General features: G+C 45.0%; 1 protein-coding gene across 1 annotated transcript in view; it reads left to right on the forward strand.

The window, feature by feature from the left end:
• The first annotated feature begins 1,335 nt into the window (after positions 1-1,335).
• Positions 1,336-19,083, forward strand: part of LOC112661212 (serotransferrin-like) — a 53,560-nt gene continuing 35,812 nt past the window's right edge. Inside the window, exons 1-12 of the mRNA XM_049099603.1 lie at positions 1,336-1,502; positions 3,443-3,615; positions 6,973-7,081; positions 7,876-8,046; positions 8,784-8,931; positions 9,766-9,821; positions 10,366-10,544; positions 11,308-11,485; positions 12,887-13,041; positions 14,595-14,685; positions 15,347-15,385; positions 16,967-17,122. Of these exons, the coding sequence (XP_048955560.1) occupies positions 1,460-1,502; positions 3,443-3,615; positions 6,973-7,081; positions 7,876-8,046; positions 8,784-8,931; positions 9,766-9,821; positions 10,366-10,544; positions 11,308-11,485; positions 12,887-13,041; positions 14,595-14,685; positions 15,347-15,385; positions 16,967-17,122 (1,498 nt within the window). The 5' untranslated portion in view covers positions 1,336-1,459. The remainder of the gene's footprint in view (positions 1,503-3,442; positions 3,616-6,972; positions 7,082-7,875; positions 8,047-8,783; positions 8,932-9,765; positions 9,822-10,365; positions 10,545-11,307; positions 11,486-12,886; positions 13,042-14,594; positions 14,686-15,346; positions 15,386-16,966; positions 17,123-19,083) is intronic.

The following is a 19,083-nucleotide window of genomic DNA, read 5'->3' on the forward strand; positions in this document are numbered from 1 at the left end:
CCGTATCCTTTCCTTTTGGCTTTTGTGGTTTTCACGTGCCAGGAAACTGGATGTACAGATTACATGATGGGGTTTAACTCACCAAACCTCATTAAACGCACAAATGCCTTAAAAACTTTTCCGCAAAAAACAAAAACAAAAACAAACTAGAATTAGAAGATGATTCTGATAACACAAACACAGGTGAACAAAAATAAAATGACAATACTGACATCTTCTAGACCTGGTATAAATTAATGGAGATAGAGCCCAAAACCACAATCATCTGATCAGGTAACTTTTAGAGAACCCTAAAATTATCTTGATTGTTTTCTGGAGCATTGATTTTTATCTACTATCAGAACACTTGCTCTTTCCCCAGGTGTAATATTTTGCCTTGAGATATTGAGGGTATATACAAAGCAGATTAAACAAAGGAACATTTACAAAAAGAATGTTTCATCTTTGGTGCACTGCTGTATACATTTCTGTTCCTCACATGGTTGAAACGTACACGATATATAAAAACTACACACTTAGAGTGTACAAGCTCACTATATTTCCTGGAGGTGCACAAAGCCAATTGGAAACCATTTAGCTGGAGGGAGCCAGCGATGACCCAGAGCATTGAGACCAAGCCACATCCTCTCATAGTCCCCTTCCCTTGCTTTGAACCTGTGTGTCACTTTGTTCTGGGTCTCCAAAGTCTTGATCACATTCCTGGGTAACTTCTTGTGGAAGAGAGTTTGTCTCCTCTGTGACTCTGTCCTTAGGCCAAGGTGTCCAGCTGGCTGCATGGAGGGAAGGAAGGTTTGCAGTCCAGGAGTCTGTGTTCAGCCAGTCATATGGGGAGAGAGCAGTTCCTCAGTTGGGAGGGCCTTTGACAGCCCAGGAACAGGGTTGCTGGGGACACCTGGGAACGAGTAAAGGGTGTTGAATTTATCTTTGATTTGAGGCCAGCTTTTTTCTTCTCTGACACCCTCTCCCAGGAAGGTCTTTGCCTGTCATTCTGAGCGTGTAGGCTGGATCTGGGGTAGTTCCTTCCCTCTTTTATCCGTGGAATGAACACAGGACTGGTGCAGGACTAGCTCTGTCTGGCATCCTGAGATTCAGGAGCAGAGCCACCCACTCCAACCCCTCCTCCCCGTCCCTGTCCGCAGCAGCCCTGCTCCTGGCACTGAGCGCGCAGCATTAACAAAGGGTTGATTTTTCTTTAATTCCCTTACAATCAGCATTTTTGTGCTGGATTCCATCCGTGGGTCTTTCCAGAGCTCAGGAAATGAGGTGATCGGCCTGGGGAAGGAATGAAGGGGGGTGGTGGTGGTGGATGAGGGTGATTGGGCAAGAGGGCTGCGCAAACACAGGAGGTCAAAGATTCCGCTTGCCAGCTGGGCCGGAGATAAAGGGGCCCGGGACGCCGGGCGGCGGCGCAGAAGCCCACAGGTCTGTGCTCCAGGCTCCTAGCCACAGGCCCAGGAAGATGAGGCTCGCCGTCCGCGCTCTGCTGGCCTGCGCGGTCCTGGGTGAGTGCGGGCGGGCGCGGGCAAGGCGCGCACAGTCGCCAGCCCCGCAGCTCTTTGCACCCTCCGCTCTGCCACACGGGCTCCTAGGTTCCGCGCTCAGCCTGGAAGCCAGAGCATTTCCTCCTCTCTTGCCCGTCGCATCCCTGCACCTGGTTCAGCATTGCCTTAGGTTCAGCTCTGCGCCGCCGGTGCGCAGCCGCTGCTCCCGCTCTTGCCTCTGCCGCCTTCCCGTGCCCTCCGCGCTTCCTTGCTTCCTTTTCTCGCTTTCCTCTTCCTCATTGTCCAGTAAGTCTTGTAGTATTAGAATAACCGCTAGAGCACTTCGGTCATGGTTTATCAGATCCCTTCTATGAGGCCTCCTGAGTCCAGCCTGAACTGCTGAACTTGGCATTTAAGGCCTCTGGGATCTGAGGGCGCCCCCACCCTTGGAAATCTGATGCCCCATGGGTGCCCTTGGCGCTGAAGATGTCCTGACAAGAAGCAGAGCCGCTGGGAGGTTCAGAACTTATTGAAGTCTGGCTTCTTGGGTCCTCACCAGTGAGAAGGGCAGTATTCCTAGCCTGGGAGGGTCAGGTGAGGGTAGATGAGACCAAGGATCCAGGCCCCAGTTGAGTGGGAGTTTGTGGCACACATCTGTGCTATGGGACCTGTCACTGGATGGTCTGGGCCATGCCCATCCTGAGATTAGCTCCCTTTGTCCTTTAACTTTTGCCTGCCACTCCTGGTGCATTTGTTGCACCTTTGGAACCTTGGGTTTAGTTATTTGTCTCTCCTGGAAAAGTTTACCCTTGAGAGTTGGCCCTGCATTACTTGCCTTTGCCCCCAGTCCCCTCCCACTCTCAAAGCATCTCTTAAGGCTGTGCAAGGTAAATGCAGGACTCAGAACAAATTCCTGCCCATGAGACCTCAGGAGGGGCAGGTTAGGGAGGGTCTGCCACTGAATCCTGATGCTTCCCGTGACTTCTCATGGGCAGAGAGGGGATAAAGGGTGGATGGGGCGGTGATCTCCCTGTGGCCCCTCCTTATGCGTCCTGGAGAACTATGCCCTTTCCTTTTCCTGCTTTGTGCTTTGTGGATGTTCATTAGCTTCCCTGAGTTAGCCCTGTGCTGTTATCCACAGAAAGTGGAGATGACAGAGGTCTTTGGGAGCAGAGCAACTACATGATTTTAATAGCTACAGACACGGCTCACTTTAGCTTCTCCTAAATGGCAGCCCAAAAGACTGATGAAAATTGAAGGAGGGGTCACTGGAAACAGAAACAGCCACTGAATATGTGGAGTTCTAGTTATTCCTGGAACAGAGGATGATAGATGAGTATCACTGGCAAATTCATTATCTCATCAATCATCTACCCCTACCTAATGACCAGGCAGATGGAAAATAACTCAGAATGTCATCTTTTGTTCCCTGGGCAGAGATGAAAGTCTGGGCCAGTCTCTAGGCCCAGGGCCTAGGCCAGTCTCTGCTACTAACAGACTGGGTGACCTTGGGTAAAAGCATCACTCTCTGAGCCCAGTTTCCATCATCTTTAAGATGGTAATTCCTACCTTGCCAGCTTCCCCAAATTGTCTTATGGAGCCAACACCTTCAAGTGGCTGAAAATACCCTGTCACACTGATAAGGCTTATGTCCCATGGCAGTCCCATGATGGTAAGATATGGAGGTAGAGAAAACAGAGAAAAGGAGATTACTGTGGTCTCCAGTTGAGAGCTGATGGTCAAGACAGCATCGCTCTGGCTAGCACAGGCTAGTTAGCAGGTGACTAGGAGGCATTAGGGTTTCTTCTCTTGTCCCCAGCCTCAGAAAGCAATGGAATCTGTGCTCTGGAATGTTAATGGGAGGAGTGGGAAGAGGACAGAAGGAAGTGGATGGAGACTTCAGGAGCCTCCAGAGGGTGCTCTGCTTCTCTCACGAGTATGACCTCTGGCCTCTCTCCTAGGGCTGTGTCTGGCTGTCTCCCCTGAGAAAACTGTGAGATGGTGCACTGTCTCAAATCATGAGGCCAGTAAGTGTTCCAGTTTCATGGAAAATATGAAAACCGTCCTTGAAAATGGTCCTTTTGTCAGCTGTGTGAAGAGAACCTCCTACCTTGAGTGCATCAAGGCTATTTGGGTAAGTTACTGTTTTCTAAAAGGGAGTGGAAGAAAATCCATACTTCCCCTTCTCTTCTGTCATTTTGGAACAACTCTTTACTCACAGGTAGGAGGCTAGTGTGTGGGACAGTCAAGCCCCCATGCTAATAAAAGTATTTCAGAAAGGGAAATTGGAGTGGTTATCCTTAAGCAGTCTTAAAGCAAAATCCAACACTTTCCAAAAACACTTCACTCCTTCATTGTTGTCTCTGCACATCAGAATGTGGGTCAGACCCTGTGCTGAGCAGTGGGGCTGCAGTGGTGAATCTAAACACACGTGGTCCTTACTCTTGAGGAGCTTACAGTCTAGTCAGGAGAGAAGAAAAACATGCAAACAAGTAAACTGTAATTTCAAATTGTGTGGATGTACTATGAAAGGAAAGAGTAGAATGCTTTGACAGAGACTTTCAGAAGAAAAGTTGTTTTGGCCTGGGTGTCAGGCACAGTCTCCCTGAGAGGGAAGCAATGACACTAAGACACCGAGGATGAGCATGGTAAGCCTGCTGGGTGCCATGGGTAGAATACGGCAGGTAGTGAAGAAAACTTTATGCAAAGGGCCTGAGACAGGAGAGCTAGGCTTTTTGAAGTCACTTTAGGGAGGTCGGGGTGACAGGAGTTAGAGCAGGCGGGAGACTGGAAGGAGTAATGAGGTGGGAGAGATAGACTCAGCCAGATGGAACATGAGTCACTGAAGGAATGGTGGTTTGGTAAAAACAACTGGTCTGTGTGTGTGTTTTTAACTGGACCTCATGCTTTAAATTATAAGCCTTGAATTATGATATTTGTTCAGTTTTAGTCCATGCATGCCCCCTTTTTATTTTTAAATGTTGATAATATAAAATAGTATTATCTATGAACCTAACACAGGTTCTCAAAACTTCATCAGTGCCAGTAGCTTACTTCTAGGGCTGCTGTGTGGCAGCACTGGATTTTATGGGAATGGCAACCATTTAGCGTGGTATAACCCACTGACCCTACTTACAACTACCGAGTGTCTCTCTGTCCTAAACAAACTGAATCCTACAACTTTCTTGCCCTTTATTTGAATTTTAGGATGTATATAGGTATGTGTGAATGACTGCACAATTGTGATTCATAAAAATTTCATAAACATGGCATTACTATGTGTTGTCTTCTTGTTTTTCCCTCCTCAATGTCATGCTAAGATTTACCCACATTGTTGAATATAGCTATTGTTCATTCATTTTCAGAGTTCTACAATAGCCCATTATGTTAGTATAACACAATTTATTTTTTCTTTTCTTGTCATCAGGCATTTGGGCTGTTTCCAGCTTTTTGTTATTCTAATCAGGGCTTGACAAATATTTTTATACAAATCTCCTGCAGCACAAATATTAATAGTTTCTCTTGAATATATGTATATAGGAACATACATATATATGTTGTGCCATGGGATCTGTATTTGCCTTTTAAGACAATGACAACTATGTTTGATTTTTTAAAGAATTAAAATGTAATTAACATACAGTGTATCATTAGTTTCAGAGGTAGAGTTTAGTGATTCATCAGTTGTGTGCTTATTACACGCAATAATACCCAGTGATTATTACATTAAGTGCCCTCCTTAATGCCCATCACCCAATTATCCCATCTACCCACCTCCCCTCCAGCAGCCCTCAGTTTATTTCCTATAGTTAAATGTTTCTTATGGTTTGTTTCCCTCTCTGATTTCAACTGATTTTATTCTACACTCCCTTCCCCTATAATCCTCTGTCTTGTTTCTTAATTTGCACATATGAGTGAAATCATATAATAATTGTCTTTTTCTGATTGACTTATTTTGCTTAGCATAATACCTCTAGTTCCATCCAGGTCGTTGCAAATGGCAAGATTTCATTTTTTTGATGGCTGAGTAATATTCCATTGTGTGTGTGTGTGTGTGTGTGTGTGAGTGTGTGTGTGTGTATGCACATCTTCTTTATCTATTCTTCTGTTGAAGGAAATCTGGGCTCTTTCCACATTTTGGCTATTGTGGACATTGTTGCTACAAACATTGGGGTGCAGATACCCCTTCAGATCACTATGTTTATATCCTTTGGGTAAATACCTAGTAGTACAATTGCTGGGTTGTAGGGTAGCTCTATTTTTAACTTTTTGAGGAAACTCCATACTGTTTTCCAGAGTGGCTGTACCAGCTTATATTCCCACCAGCAGTGTTTAATCTGGAAGCCAATTCAATGAATTCAATGTGGTTCTTTTTTTAAAAAAAATATTTATCCATGTAGTTACTTTTATTTCTTAAAACAAACAACAAACAAACAAACAAACAAACCCAGATGACCTGAATTTAAATCCCAGCTCCATGACTTATTAGCTCAGTAAACGGGGGAAGTGACAAACTTTCTGTGCCTTTGTTTTTTAATCTACAAAATGGAGCTGAGTTGAATAGTGGTGACTTGTGACATGTCTGAGTAGTCCATTAAACAAAAAATGAGCCATAATAGAAATAATAATCAGCCTTTAACCCTTAGTTCATAGTATAAGTGAGAGGTAAAGCCTAGAGGAAGTGCCAAATTCTTGAACAAGACTCTTGCAGTTATTGGTTCCCAGTAGAAGCAAAAGTTCTGAGTACTAAATCAGAGTGGAGATAGTGTTTTCAAGGCTCCCCTCCTCCATAAGGAGGGTTTCACAGAGTACCTGAATAAGATCTCAGGCGAAGTCCCAAGATAAAAAGATTACCAAACAAAAGCAACTGGGCTCACAATGTAAATATGTGTAAGAGCATGACTGCAACTTCCTTCAGTATCTGTTGTGCTTGGGCAGTATGTCCAGTCCAGGGTTGGGGGACAGCTTTCTCCCATGAGATGTGCCAGGAAGAAAGCTTCTCTCTCTCTCTCTAAAGATTTTATTTATTTATTCATGAGAGACACACAGAGAGGCAGGGACATAGGCAGAGGGAGAAGCAGGCACCCTGCATGGGAGCCTGATGCACAACTCGATCCCAGGGCCCCGGGATCACCCCCTGAGCCAAATGCAAGATGCTCAACCACTGGGCAACCCAGGCACTCAGGAAAAGCTTCTCTAATTCATATTGATCTTGAAAGATCACACATAAGTTTCTGGGGCAAGATCCAGACTCCTTACCAGGGGAAAGAGAAACATAATCCATTCCTTTCTCTATATGGGAGGAATAGGAATATGGTGGCCAAATCACCAGGGAGGTGGAGTCAACTGAAGCCCATGGTGTGGTGTGTGGTTGGGCCAAATTGAGGGTTCTCCTGGCCCCAGGTCCAAGAAGCCCTGCTAGTCACTCACTTGTCCTTGGACCTTCCTCAAAAGTAAGGACTTCATCAGGGTTTGGTCTGTTTCCTTTCAGGCAAATGAAGCAGATGCTGTGACACTTGATGCAGGTTTGGTGTTTGAGGCAGGCCTGAACCCCTACAACCTAAAGCCTGTAGTGGCAGAGTTCTATGGGAAAGATAAGCGTAAGTTCTTCCTGGGGACCCAGGATTTTGTGGCTCTTTTTCTCTCCTGTAGATGTTGAGTTTGTCTTGTTCAGGCAGGTAATGGAGATTAAATACTAATGAACATTCCCCATTGGGTGTCAGTGGGGAACGAGAGGCCCAATATATCAGCCACCACAGGCACAACTCAATGCCTCTGGGGCTTGATGTTGGGGTTGAGGACTGGTGCTCCTGACACTTCTGGGCCAGGAAATGTGCTCCCTGGAGAAACAGAGCAGACTGTGTGCAACCTGGCCTGAACCACTGGGGTTTAGAGCTCTGTAAAGAAGCCCTCCAAGAACCACAGGTGCCACACACAGAGAAAAGATCACACTACAGTACATACTTGGAGCCCTAACAGCCTTGTATCTCCTCTGAGAGCAATCAACTATCCCTGGGCCTGTGTCAGGGAACAGGAAATACTTAGAATGATTGTGGTCTCTGTGCCACAACTCCAATTTCCTGGTGGGCTTGAGTTGGTAGGTGTAGGCAAACACCCTGCAGGGCCATGGTGGGCAAAAAGCATTTGGGCCATATGTGCATGTGGCCTTCTTGCCCTTGTGTTTACTTGGACCGTTATTACAAACATTCTTTCTGCAGTCCTTTCTTCCTCATGCAAATCAGGTTTTCCTGATTTCACTCTTTGGGACCCAACCCAACATAAATGTGCCCTGTGGATTCCCTTTCTCTACTCAGCAGCCCAGTGGTGATGAGCAATATTTCCCTATGGCCCAGGATAAGGGTCCTTTATTCACACCATCTCTTTGCAATTAAAGAAACCCGCTATTATGCTGTGGCTGTGGTGAAGAAGAGCAGTACGTTCAATCTGAATCAGCTCCAAGGCAAGAAATCCTGCCACACAGGCCTTGGCAGGTCTGCTGGGTGGAACATCCCCATGGGCTTACTTTATTGGAAGTTGCCAGAGCCACGTGAATCTCTTCAGAAGGGTAAGTGGGCAAGAGAGTGAGTCCTATCAAGCGGACCTAGATAGGCCACACTGGGGGTCACTCAGACACTATCAGGTGATCATGTGTGATGAGTCTGGAGGTGGAGGTGGGTGGTACATCAGCTTTAAACTGGTCAGTTCTAAAAACAAAACAAACAAATAAACAAACAAAACAACTGGTCAGTTCTGTGATACCAGCTGCCCTTGAGCAGTGTCAGCTGAGTTTTTTCTTCTCTAACACCCAACCAGAGGCTATCCTGAGGAATAGGGGGAAGGGCATCAAGCCCATCGGAGGGCTTCAGTCAGGACTGAGTTTGCTGGGCACTTCTGTTCACTTTCCTGGGGTTCTTTCCTGTCTGTGGCCTATGTGTTTCCCATTCTGCTAGAGCTTTTCTGGTGGCTATCTTTTGGCCATGAGCTTAGCCTGTACCTCTCTATGTGGGCCTCCCATCTCTCAGATATAACTCCCAGAGGAACTCTCTCTCTGAGCTGAGAGCTGTCCAGTCTGACAGTGACCTGAGATAGGCCTGGGGAGGGAAGTGGGGTGACACAGGTTAACTTGTTCCTTTTTGGAAAACCTTGATCTTGATCAGTGAACACACATAAGGGTGTGCTGAAACTGGGTATGCTGGTTTTGCGTTAGTCACTCTCTGTTCCCTAATGAGTCTAGACTAGGAGCTGCAATTGCCTGTGTCCAGGGTGGCTCATGGACTGCACTACATGTCTTATATTGAGCAGCAGCGTCCAGTTTCTTCACGGCCAGCTGTGTTCCCTGTGTGGATCGGACAGCTTTCCCCAAACTGTGTCAACTGTGTGTGGGGAAAGGGACGGACAAGTGTGCCTGCTCCAACCATGAGCCATACTTCGGCTACTCGGGTGCCTTCAAGTGAGTGAGACCAGCTGCTGCTCCATGGTGGCCAAAGTGTCCAAAGTCCTCAGGCAGGGAGACCCTACCTAGCCCACAGCAGAGCCCAGACTACAAAAGGTGTCCAGGAGACAGTCCCCTCACAGTGACTCAGTGATCCAACTGGGACTCTCTAGGCCAGGCCAGTGCAAATGCCTTTCATGTGACATTTGACAAGAGAGCCCCTCTCCTGGAGATCTTTTCTATCTCCCCAGAGCCCTTGAACCTGTCCAGTGTGTCCTCTCACTGGATTGGGGCAGAGTCTAAGGGAACAGGCACATCCTTAGTGTCTAGTCCACTCTTCAATGACTGACTGCCCCTCTGCTTTCTATTATAGCAGTGTCTCCTGTTCAATGCAGTGGCCTCTCTCCTGCCTTCTCTCATTGCCCCTCTCATGACCTGTGCAGACAGCCCATGTGATTAATTTTTCACTCCCTCTTTAACCTTGGTTATATCCTAAAGTTTGACAACCAGCCAAGGGACATTGCCTCTCTCAGGAGACTCTTTTTATCTTCCCTTTCAGAAATTTGAAAACTCTTTTCTGTATTAAAATATCTTCAGTGATTTTTTTTTGCGACTTTTGGGCACAAATGAGGGATTTCTAGTTCCTGTGAGCTCGCACCACCCCCCTTTAGCCCCCCCCCCATTTTAGTGGCGTATCGGTGCCCCATAGTGCTTCCTCAGCTGTGGGTTGGCACAGGAGCCTCCACCAGTCTCTGCCCTTGTTCTAGGGCTGGACAGTGTGATTAGATGGACCCTGAAGCCTGAGAAGAAGGGCCTGCCATGCAGGAATCCCAATGTATTTCTTTCCCACAGGTGTCTGATGGAGGACGCTGGGGAAGTGGCCTTTGTCAAGCATTCAACAGTGTTGGGTGAGTGACAGGAGGATCTGCACATCCCCTCCAGGCAGTAGACTTTCTCTTGTTTTTGTTTGTTTTCTCCTGCACCCCTTTCCACAGGCAGTAGTCAGATATGAGCAAACTGTATTCCTCCTTTATCATTGCTTGGGTTTCTACTTGTGCAGAGTTGTGTGCCTATACGGTCCCCACCTGGACTCCTGGGCCTCTTTCCATCACTCAACCTCCTTGACATGGGGATCCTGCATCCTGGTCAATGTTGCCACAGCAAGGGATTGTGGGCATGGGCAGGTTAGGCTGACCTTGGCCTGCAGTTGGTCTACTGAGATGAGACCTGTGGTGGGGCAGGCACCCCTGTACCAGGCACCAGAAGCTTTTTTGCCTATAACTGGTTGTCGGATCTTGATCAAGTCAGTTCCCTTATGTGCTCTGGCCCTCAATGCTCTAGGTATCTCAGCTCGCATGTTATGATGCATTGGGATTGCAAGGGATGGGGAGAGGGACTATAGCTCCTAACAGTCCTATCTGCAGTTGGCTCATCTAGGCTTTCTTCCCTCAGAGAACCTGCCAAACAAAGCTGACCTGGACCAGTATGAGCTGCTCTGCCCAGACAACAAACGAAAGCCAGTGGGGGAATATAAGCAGTGCTACCTGGCCAAGGTCCCTTCCCATGCTGTTGTGGCCCGAAGTGTGGGGGGCAAGGAAGACTTGATCTGGGAGCTTCTAAACCAGGCCCAGGTACTGAATTCACTGTCCTCCCTCCTGCTTAGTGGTCTCTGATTGGATTTGGGGCATTTTCCTACATTCCCTTCTTGTCACTATGGAATTCCTTGTTTTTAGGACATAGTGGGAACTGTGCCACACATCATCCACTTGTCTAAAAGTACTCAATAGGGACTCAGAGTTGCACAGAGCTTAGTCCTGCATTATTGCCTGTCAGACCCTTACATTTTGGACTAGTGACATGGAGATGCTCCTTAATGCTTAATTCTATTCCTTTCCATCTAAACCAGGGCTCCTAGGCCAAGGGAAATACCCCATCCTCCATCAGGCCTTCCATGACTTCCCCGGAAGGAAATGATCTTCTTCCTAATGTCCCTCAGCCTGACTGCAAGGAATCCACACACAGCCAACTTTACTTCCCTAGAGCAGCAGAATGCATCCAGCCCTCCCATCTATCTATCAAGAGTTTAAGTGGTAACCACACAGTGTCAGCCTCTGAAGGAGTTTGTATTTCTTAGACTCAGTGAGCTGTTAACCCAACCAGGGAGACAGGCACAGAAACCTATCCTGTGAAATAGGTTCTTGCATGACCGCAAGAGGGCTGGAGTAGGAATGATGGTGCTGGGTGGGAAAAAGTAGGCCTGACTGCCCTCTCTCCTGGAATCTAAGAATGTCATGGTTTTAATTTCATTTTCTGGGGTTTTTGTTTTTCCTCAGTCCCCTTTTGCAGTATTCCTTGTTGCTGTAGCCATTCACTATTGTGTTTTACTATATACAGGAACATTATGGCAAAGACAAATCTAAAGTCTTCCAGCTCTTCAGCTCAACTTTGGGGAAGGACCTGCTGTTTAAAGACTCTGCCGAAGGGTTTTTTAGGATTCCTCCTAAAATGGACACCTGGCTGTACCTGGGATATGAGTATGTCACTGCTCTTCGGAACCTAAGGGAAGATGTGCGTAAGTATTGGGGAAGGATCATGTGACCCTAGGAGTCTGGAAACTTGGTGGGGGCAGGGACCAGCAAAAGATTCTTTCCAGGTACTGAAATTCACTCTGCCTTGCTGCCCAGTGTCAGACTGATGCTAAATGGTTGTCATCATCATGAGATGCGCCTGGACATCACCAAAAGGCATTAAAGGAAATTCATGCTTAACATGACTTGGATTACTACTAGCATTATTTCCTTGTATAAATCAGGGCCACTCTGCCCACTTTGTGAAGCCAATTAGCCTGGCACAAAGTAAAATAGAATAAAATTGCTAGACTTGTACATCTATACCCAGTATTATAATCAACATGTGCCCCAGTAAAGCTGGAGCCCTGGACCAGTTGATCCTGCCCCTGAATTTCCTTGCGTCATTGGGAATTTGCTTGATTATTCATTCATTCAACAGAATTTAGTCATCATCTAGCCATAAGTTGTGCTGGGTGCTAGGCATGCAATGGTAAGACAAATATATGCTAGCTTCTGTTGTCATGGAACCTTCTCACCAGTGGAGAAGACAAATGTTCAATGAATATTCACTCTGTTGAATGATTAAAAATGAGAGATTTGCTCTTAAGGGGAAACAAACACAACAAAACAAAATAGGAATTTTGAATAGGTCTCATCAGACCATGAAAATAAAGAAAAATAGATACTGGAGCTGCTATAAGGCTACTATAAGGGAGTGATTTGAACTGAGCCTGACTGTTGAATAGATGTCCATCCATTCAGCAGACATTTATTGCACTGACAATGACCCAGGCACTGCCTTTGAACAACAAGAGTGCCATGGAGAGTAAGACAGGCATAGCCCTTGCTCTGGCTGAGCTTTTGTTCTCCTGCAGAGAACAGACAAAAAACAATGAACAAATAAATAAGAACAACTCAGGTGGCTGTTATTTCAAAAAGAAGAAAGAAAAAGAAGAAAAGAAGAAGAGGAAGAAAAGAAGAAGGGGAGGAGGAGGAGGAGAAGGAAGAAGAAGAAATAGAAGAAGAAGAAGAAGAAGAAGAAGAAGAAGAAGAAGAAGAAGAAGAAGAAGAAGAAGAAGAAGAGAAAGAAGAAAGAAGAAGAGGAGGAGGAGGAGGAGGACCACGACGACGACGACGACGACGACAACCCCCAAAACAGCCTGAATTGATAGAGGGGTTGGGAAGAAAGTTGGCTTCTTGGAAGAAATTATTTTAAGTCATATCTAAATGATAAGACGCCAACAAAGAGATTGTTACTGCCTTTGTTTTCTATGATGAATTCCTGAAATGGGCTCTGTATATTGCTAGCAAATCCAAGCATTTTCAGGAGGATAGTAGCATTCATAATCACCAGGAACTTCTGGGGCCTCCTCCGAAATCTGGTTCTCTTTCTTATGCCCTAGGCCCAGATACCCCAAGGGATGAATGCAAGAAGGTGAAATGGTGTGCAGTAGGTCACCATGAGATTGCCAAGTGTGATGAGTGGAGTGTAAACAGCGAAGGGAAAATAGAGTGTGAATCAGCAGAGTCTACTGAAGACTGTATTGCCAAGATTGCGGTATGTCACTCCTGCCACAGTAGGGCAGTGTTTTTGCCACTGCTGCCTGCCTGTCCCTAAGGCTGAGTGAGTGTTCTTAGGAATGATATTAAAACCCATGTTCCCAGGAACCTTCCCTCATGTGGGAGCCCAGCCCCACAGGAGCTTCAGTACTTTTGAACTTAAGGATCTGAAGGGTTCCTTAGGGCTCTGTTTTACCCAGTGTTAGCACATGGTGTAGGGCACCCAGAGCTGTGTCTGCTTATCAGAGGCTGGACCATGGTGTGGGTATGCCTGAGACCCTAGGGTGTGCAATGACAGGTGTGATAGGGCTGTGCTGGTTGTACAAGCAGGTAGAAGTTTAAAACATGTCCATGTTCGTTTTTAGAGTTTTGAAGGTCCTGAATGATATAAAAAAGAAAATGAGAAGTACTTGTAATCTTCTAACTCATAGAAAATTCTGTTAAATGGGATCATATAATATACATAATTTACTACACTTTTTTCACCTGATATCTAGTTAGCTTTTTCCATGTCACAAATCATTTTTTGAAAACATGTCTTTTATTTTTTTTAATTAATTTTTTTTTTAATTTGAGAGAGAGAAAGAGCACATGAATAGGCAGGAGTGGCAGAGAGTGAAGAAGAGAGGGAGGGAGAAGCAGGCTCCCTGCTAAGCAGAGAGCCTGATGTGGGGTTAAATCCCAGGACTCTGATCATGACCTGAGTTAAATAAAGGCAGACACTTAACTGACCGAGCCACCCAGGTGCCCTGAAAATATGATCTTTTAATGTTATAATATATTTCATGGTATGGATATGATGCAATCTATTTAGCCATTTATCCATATTATCTATAACATCATTTAGTGTGTTTCTGTCTTTTTTGCTGTTGTTTTACACATTGTATGAATTGTACTTGCACTTGTACTTTTTATCCATATAGTTTCCCACAGATTTGGTTACTTCTTCAGGGTGTATTCCTAGAAAGTATATTTCCAGGCTCCATGGAAAGCTTGGCAGTCTTGTGGAATTTAAGCATCTCTATAATTCAGGACCTATAAACTGGGAATTAAGTCATTCAAGAATATTTTACTCATTCATTTTGTCCACACCAAGCACTGAATAGCACTCAGCCACAAGGTCATGATTTAGGGCTAGAGCCCCATGAGGGGCGCTCTATACCACAGACATGGCCTTGTGTCCCTGACTCCATTCATCTGTCTTACAAATCAGACCTCTTGGTGTCAGGAAGTTGTTGTGGAAATGTCTCTGGGACAGTGTATCCTATGAGAGGACAGGAGGACTAACTGTGGGTCTTCGCTCCTAAAGAAACTATGCAAGGCATCCCAAATTGATCCTTAGTTCATTATGATTTGGGTGAAAATGAGAGTACGTTTTATTTTCTCTGCTGGGTGTTCCTGCCTGATATGGAGGTCTGGTACAGCACCTGCTATCTCTAGGGGCCTTTGTGGCCTGTGCGGGGAAGGCTGCCTCAGGGAAATGACTGGAAGAGCAGGTAAGGACAGGAGATGGCCTCTTTTAACCTGCTGTAATGTGCTGTGTCTTGGCAGAAAGGAGAGGCTGATGCCATGAGCTTGGATGGAGGCTATATCTACATAGCGGGCCAGTGCGGTCTGGTGCCTGTCCTGGCAGAGAACTACAGTGAGTGGAAGGGGTCCCTCTCTGTGTTTTACTTCCTCTGATGGTAGGGAGAGAGAAGATGGGAAAATCATAGCATAATTTGCACCACATTGGCCAGAAAGTTCTTGCTTACTGAGCACCTCTTACTTCCTAGGCTCTGGGCTCCCTGATCTCTAATCCCCACAGTCATCTCGAAGGACAGAATCTTCTTTTTTTTTTAATAAATTTATTTTTTATTGGTGTTCAATTTGCCAACATACAGCAGAATCTTCTATCACACCTTCCACCAGGGGGATTGGAGGCTTTGTGCTAAAAAGTTCCAGCTAAAAGTGACCTCTCTGCAGAGGACTGCTGGGTTTTTCAGCTGGGATTCCTGGCAGGTCTTCTTGCTTCCCAAGCTCACACTTCTCCTGTTGCCTTGGTGCAGAGATTCAAGTACAGTTGGCAGGGACCACTGTGGCCACAGGTCAAACAGGGGAAGAAGCTTGAAATTCACAATTTTGGACTAAATTCCAGAGACCAATGAGCAAAAGTGAATTTGTGTAATCCAGACAGCCTGGACTGTTTAGGAGTTGGTGAAATGTAGATGGTCTTCCCGGCTCTTTTTATTCTGAGCTGCACATGGGAATGGCATGACTTCCAAAGAATGAATGTTTAATGACTTCTTCATTTTCTCCTCCAGAAACTCAGGGCTCTACATGTAGCAACACAGCAGAGGAAGGTGAGTTGGGTTTGGTAACCTCATGAGTTTAATTCTTAATTGCTTTGGGGGAAAGGGTAAGGTATGTTTATTTTTAAAGATCTTATTTATCTACTCATGAGAGACACAAAGAGAGAGAGAGAGAGGCAGAGACATAGGCAGAGAAAGAAGGAGGCTCCATGCAGGGAGCCTGATGTGAGACTCGATCCCGGGACTCCATGATCATGCCCTGGGCCAAAGGCAGACACTTAACTGCTGATCCACCCAGGCGTCCTGGATGAGGTATGCTTAAATAAGGCAATGGAAGAGATGCAATTTTAGAATGCAAAAGAACCATAGAAAGATGATGATTAATAATAATGGTTACTCTTTTACACTTACCATGACTTGTACACAGGATTTCTCATTTAATCCTGTAAGTGGTACCATAAGTGGTACTGTAAGAAGTACTATAAGTGGTACTGTCATCCTTTAAGGATACCTAAGAGAACCAACAGCTCACAGAGGTTACAAGTTATTTAGGCTCCTATATACAGCAAACAAATTCACACCCTCCCCACCACTCCCAATTGCACATTACATAAGGCCTACACAGTTTTAGATGAGAGTTACCCCAGCCAAGGAATCTTGCTTATGCCCAGCAGGGCGCAGCAGAGAGGCTCACACAGGCAGATGTCTAAGAGCATGAAATTACCCAGCCTCCCACCCAGGGCTGGACCCAGGAAGCCAATCTGGCTCTGAGCCAGTGCTCTAGTAAGGGGTGGTTCTGGAAAGATGGGGCAGGAACAAGACAGGAAACCTTGCCAGGATGATCACTGGGTCCCAGAGCCCCAGTACTCAGTTAGACCTCTCTGGTTATTTTCCAGCCACTTGTGGGCAAGTCTATTCTTGTAACTTCCCCTATTACAACCTCTCATCCTCTCCCCCCCATTCTAGGAGCCAGGCTCTTTAGCTGAAAATGGAAAGACCTGCTCTTACTCCATGGATGCTAGTGCTTCTCTGTTTTCTGCTGTAAACAGCTGACTGAATTAACTAAATTAAAAAGCTGAAATCATGGGTTGATCTCTCTGCAGTTTTAAGGAGCAGCATGTATTTTCTGCTAAAGATGGCAGCTGTCTTGATTTTTGAATTTCTGCTTCACATACTTATTTTCATGCAAACCTGTATTCCCCATATCCAAGGCACCTGGTCAGAATATTCCCTGTAGTTTACTGGTCATTTACTACTCTTTCCTAATTGTTACTGTATAAAATGTTGAGAGTCACATGTGCTCTTCAGTATCCATTCCTGGGATATTCCACAGTGAAGGCTGAGTTGCTGGTTTATAACTTTAGTAGTTTTATGCATTTAAGGAAGGATTATATACCAGCCATTGCTCTGTTGATGACGTTTTCTTACTATTTTGTTTTTAAAGTTCAGAATCATCTCCATCTGACAAGAGTGACTGGTACCTTATCTCAGTCAGTTATTGGGAAGACCCTTTCAAAGATAGAAGGAATGATTCAGGATAATTTTGCTTTCACAAAGAGATGGCAGGCTTTGATTGCAGACATATATTCTGGAGGGCGTTAATATTTTCTTTTTGTGATGTCTTTCTTGTAGGGTATCTTGCTGTGGCCGTAGTTAAGGAATTAGATAAAACCATCTCTTGGAATAATCTGCAAGGCAGGAAGTCCTGCCACACTGCAGTAGAGAGAACTGCAGGCTGGAACATTCCCATGGGCCTGCTCTACAACAGGATCAACCACTGTGAATTTGGTAAGCGAATCCTGGGAGGGTACTGTGATCAGGACCTGGCTGGAAAGAGGTATTCTGGGAAAAGAGTAGTATGGTACAAAATGCTGTGGCTCTGGTTCTACAGTAGTGAAATTTGGTTAAAATGAACCTCAAGGAGCTATCTAAAAGAGATGGTAGGGCTGGACAGCTGAATCAGAATGGTTCTTTTTGGATGCATATGTGGCTTAAGTGAAATATATATTTACTTTGATCTCTTATGAAAAGGACCAGGTGAGCAGTCCGTGACTGATAGGGTCACAAGAAGCTCAGGCTCCTTCTTTCTCCTCTAACGTTCTGAGCATGAGGCCTTTATCTTCAAGGTCAACTATGGTTGCCATCACATCCATGACTCAGGTAGCCTCAAGGAGCAAGGAATAAGGGCAACTTGAAGTATATGCCATCTGCAGTCATTCTATTAAGGAGCTATTCAGGAAATCTAAATCAGTTACTTCAGGTAACATTTCATTGCTAAAAACTCAGGCACATAGTCCCACTTAGTTGTAAAAGAGGTTTGGGAATGTCATCTTTTATTTGGGTGTGTCTCTGTCCCAAATAAAACTAGATCTTTGTTCAAAAATTTAAAATAGAACTACCATATGATTTAGCAATTTCACTTATGGGTATTTATCAAAAGGAAATGAAAGCACTAACTGAAAAAGATATATGCATCCTTATGTTCATGCAGCAGTATTTACTAAAGCCAAGATATGGAACCAGCCTGAGTGTCCACTGATGAATGAATGGATAAAGAAAATAATAAAATAGGCTTTTACTCAGCCATAAAAAGGGAAGAAACCTTGCCATTTGCGACAACATGGATGGACCTTGAGGTTATTATGCTAAGTGAAATATATCAGGCAGAGAAAGACAAATATTGTATAATCTCACTTACATGTGGAATTTTAAAAAACCCCAAACTCCAAGATACAGAGAACAGACTGATAGTTGCCAGATGTGGGGTGGGGGGATGGGCGAAATAGGTGAAGGGGCAAAAGGTACAAATTTCCAGTAAACTAAATAAGTCCTGGGGATGTAGTGTACAGCATGGGGACTATATTTAATAATACTGTATTGCATATTTCAAAGTTGCTAAGAAAGTCGATCTTAAAAGTTCTCATCACAAGAAAAATATTTTATAAGGATGTGTGGTGATGGATGCTAACCAGACTTTTTGTGGGGACCATTTTGCAATATATTGCAACATCAAATCATGTTGAACACCTGAAACGGATACAATATTATAGCTCAGTTGTATATCAATAAAAAATGGAGAAAAAATTAAAAGAATAAAACAACTAGGTCTTTGTTACTAAGGGACAAGGGGAAATGGCTGTTGGGTGGGCAATCCTTCCTACAGGCTTTCTAGGTAATGTGAGTGTTTGGGATCCTTGGATCTCTTTAAGGTCTTGGCAGTCTCACTGAGTGACTTCCCAGCCCTTAGGCCCCTTCAAAGGGATGGGAATCAGTTTATTTTCTGTGTCCTCTGAATATCTTCAGGTATGTAAAAAATATATGTTTAAGTTAACCACAGACAAATGTTTTCTAATGGTTATTAACATCAACTTCCTCCTTGCCACCCCCAAATATGTGCAACTGCTTTAAAAAGAGAGGCTTTTAAAGGCAGTTATGAACCAGACAAGTCCTGTGTGTGGGGACTTGGAGATGAGACCACATTTCTGCACTGGGGTGTTCTCTGACACCAATTTGAGAGGAAGCAAAGTATGGCTGGGGGTGATATCCAGAAAGCTCTGGCTCCCTACCAGCAAGGGTACTACCTCTGCTTTTCTGAGCCTCCTGGCAGTTTCACAGCCATGGGAGAGCAGCTGAACTGGGAGTAAAATCCCCCAGCCTTTAATTGAGTTTGGAGTTTTAAGTTCTATTAAAGTCTCTTCTGAAAAAAATAGCAAGGGAAGGGAACTTCTGGATACAGGTGGCACAGCCTG

The sequence above is a fragment of the Canis lupus genome, chromosome 23 (genome assembly GCF_003254725.2).
Source record: "Canis lupus dingo isolate Sandy chromosome 23, ASM325472v2, whole genome shotgun sequence".
NCBI lineage: Eukaryota > Metazoa > Chordata > Mammalia > Carnivora > Canidae > Canis > Canis lupus.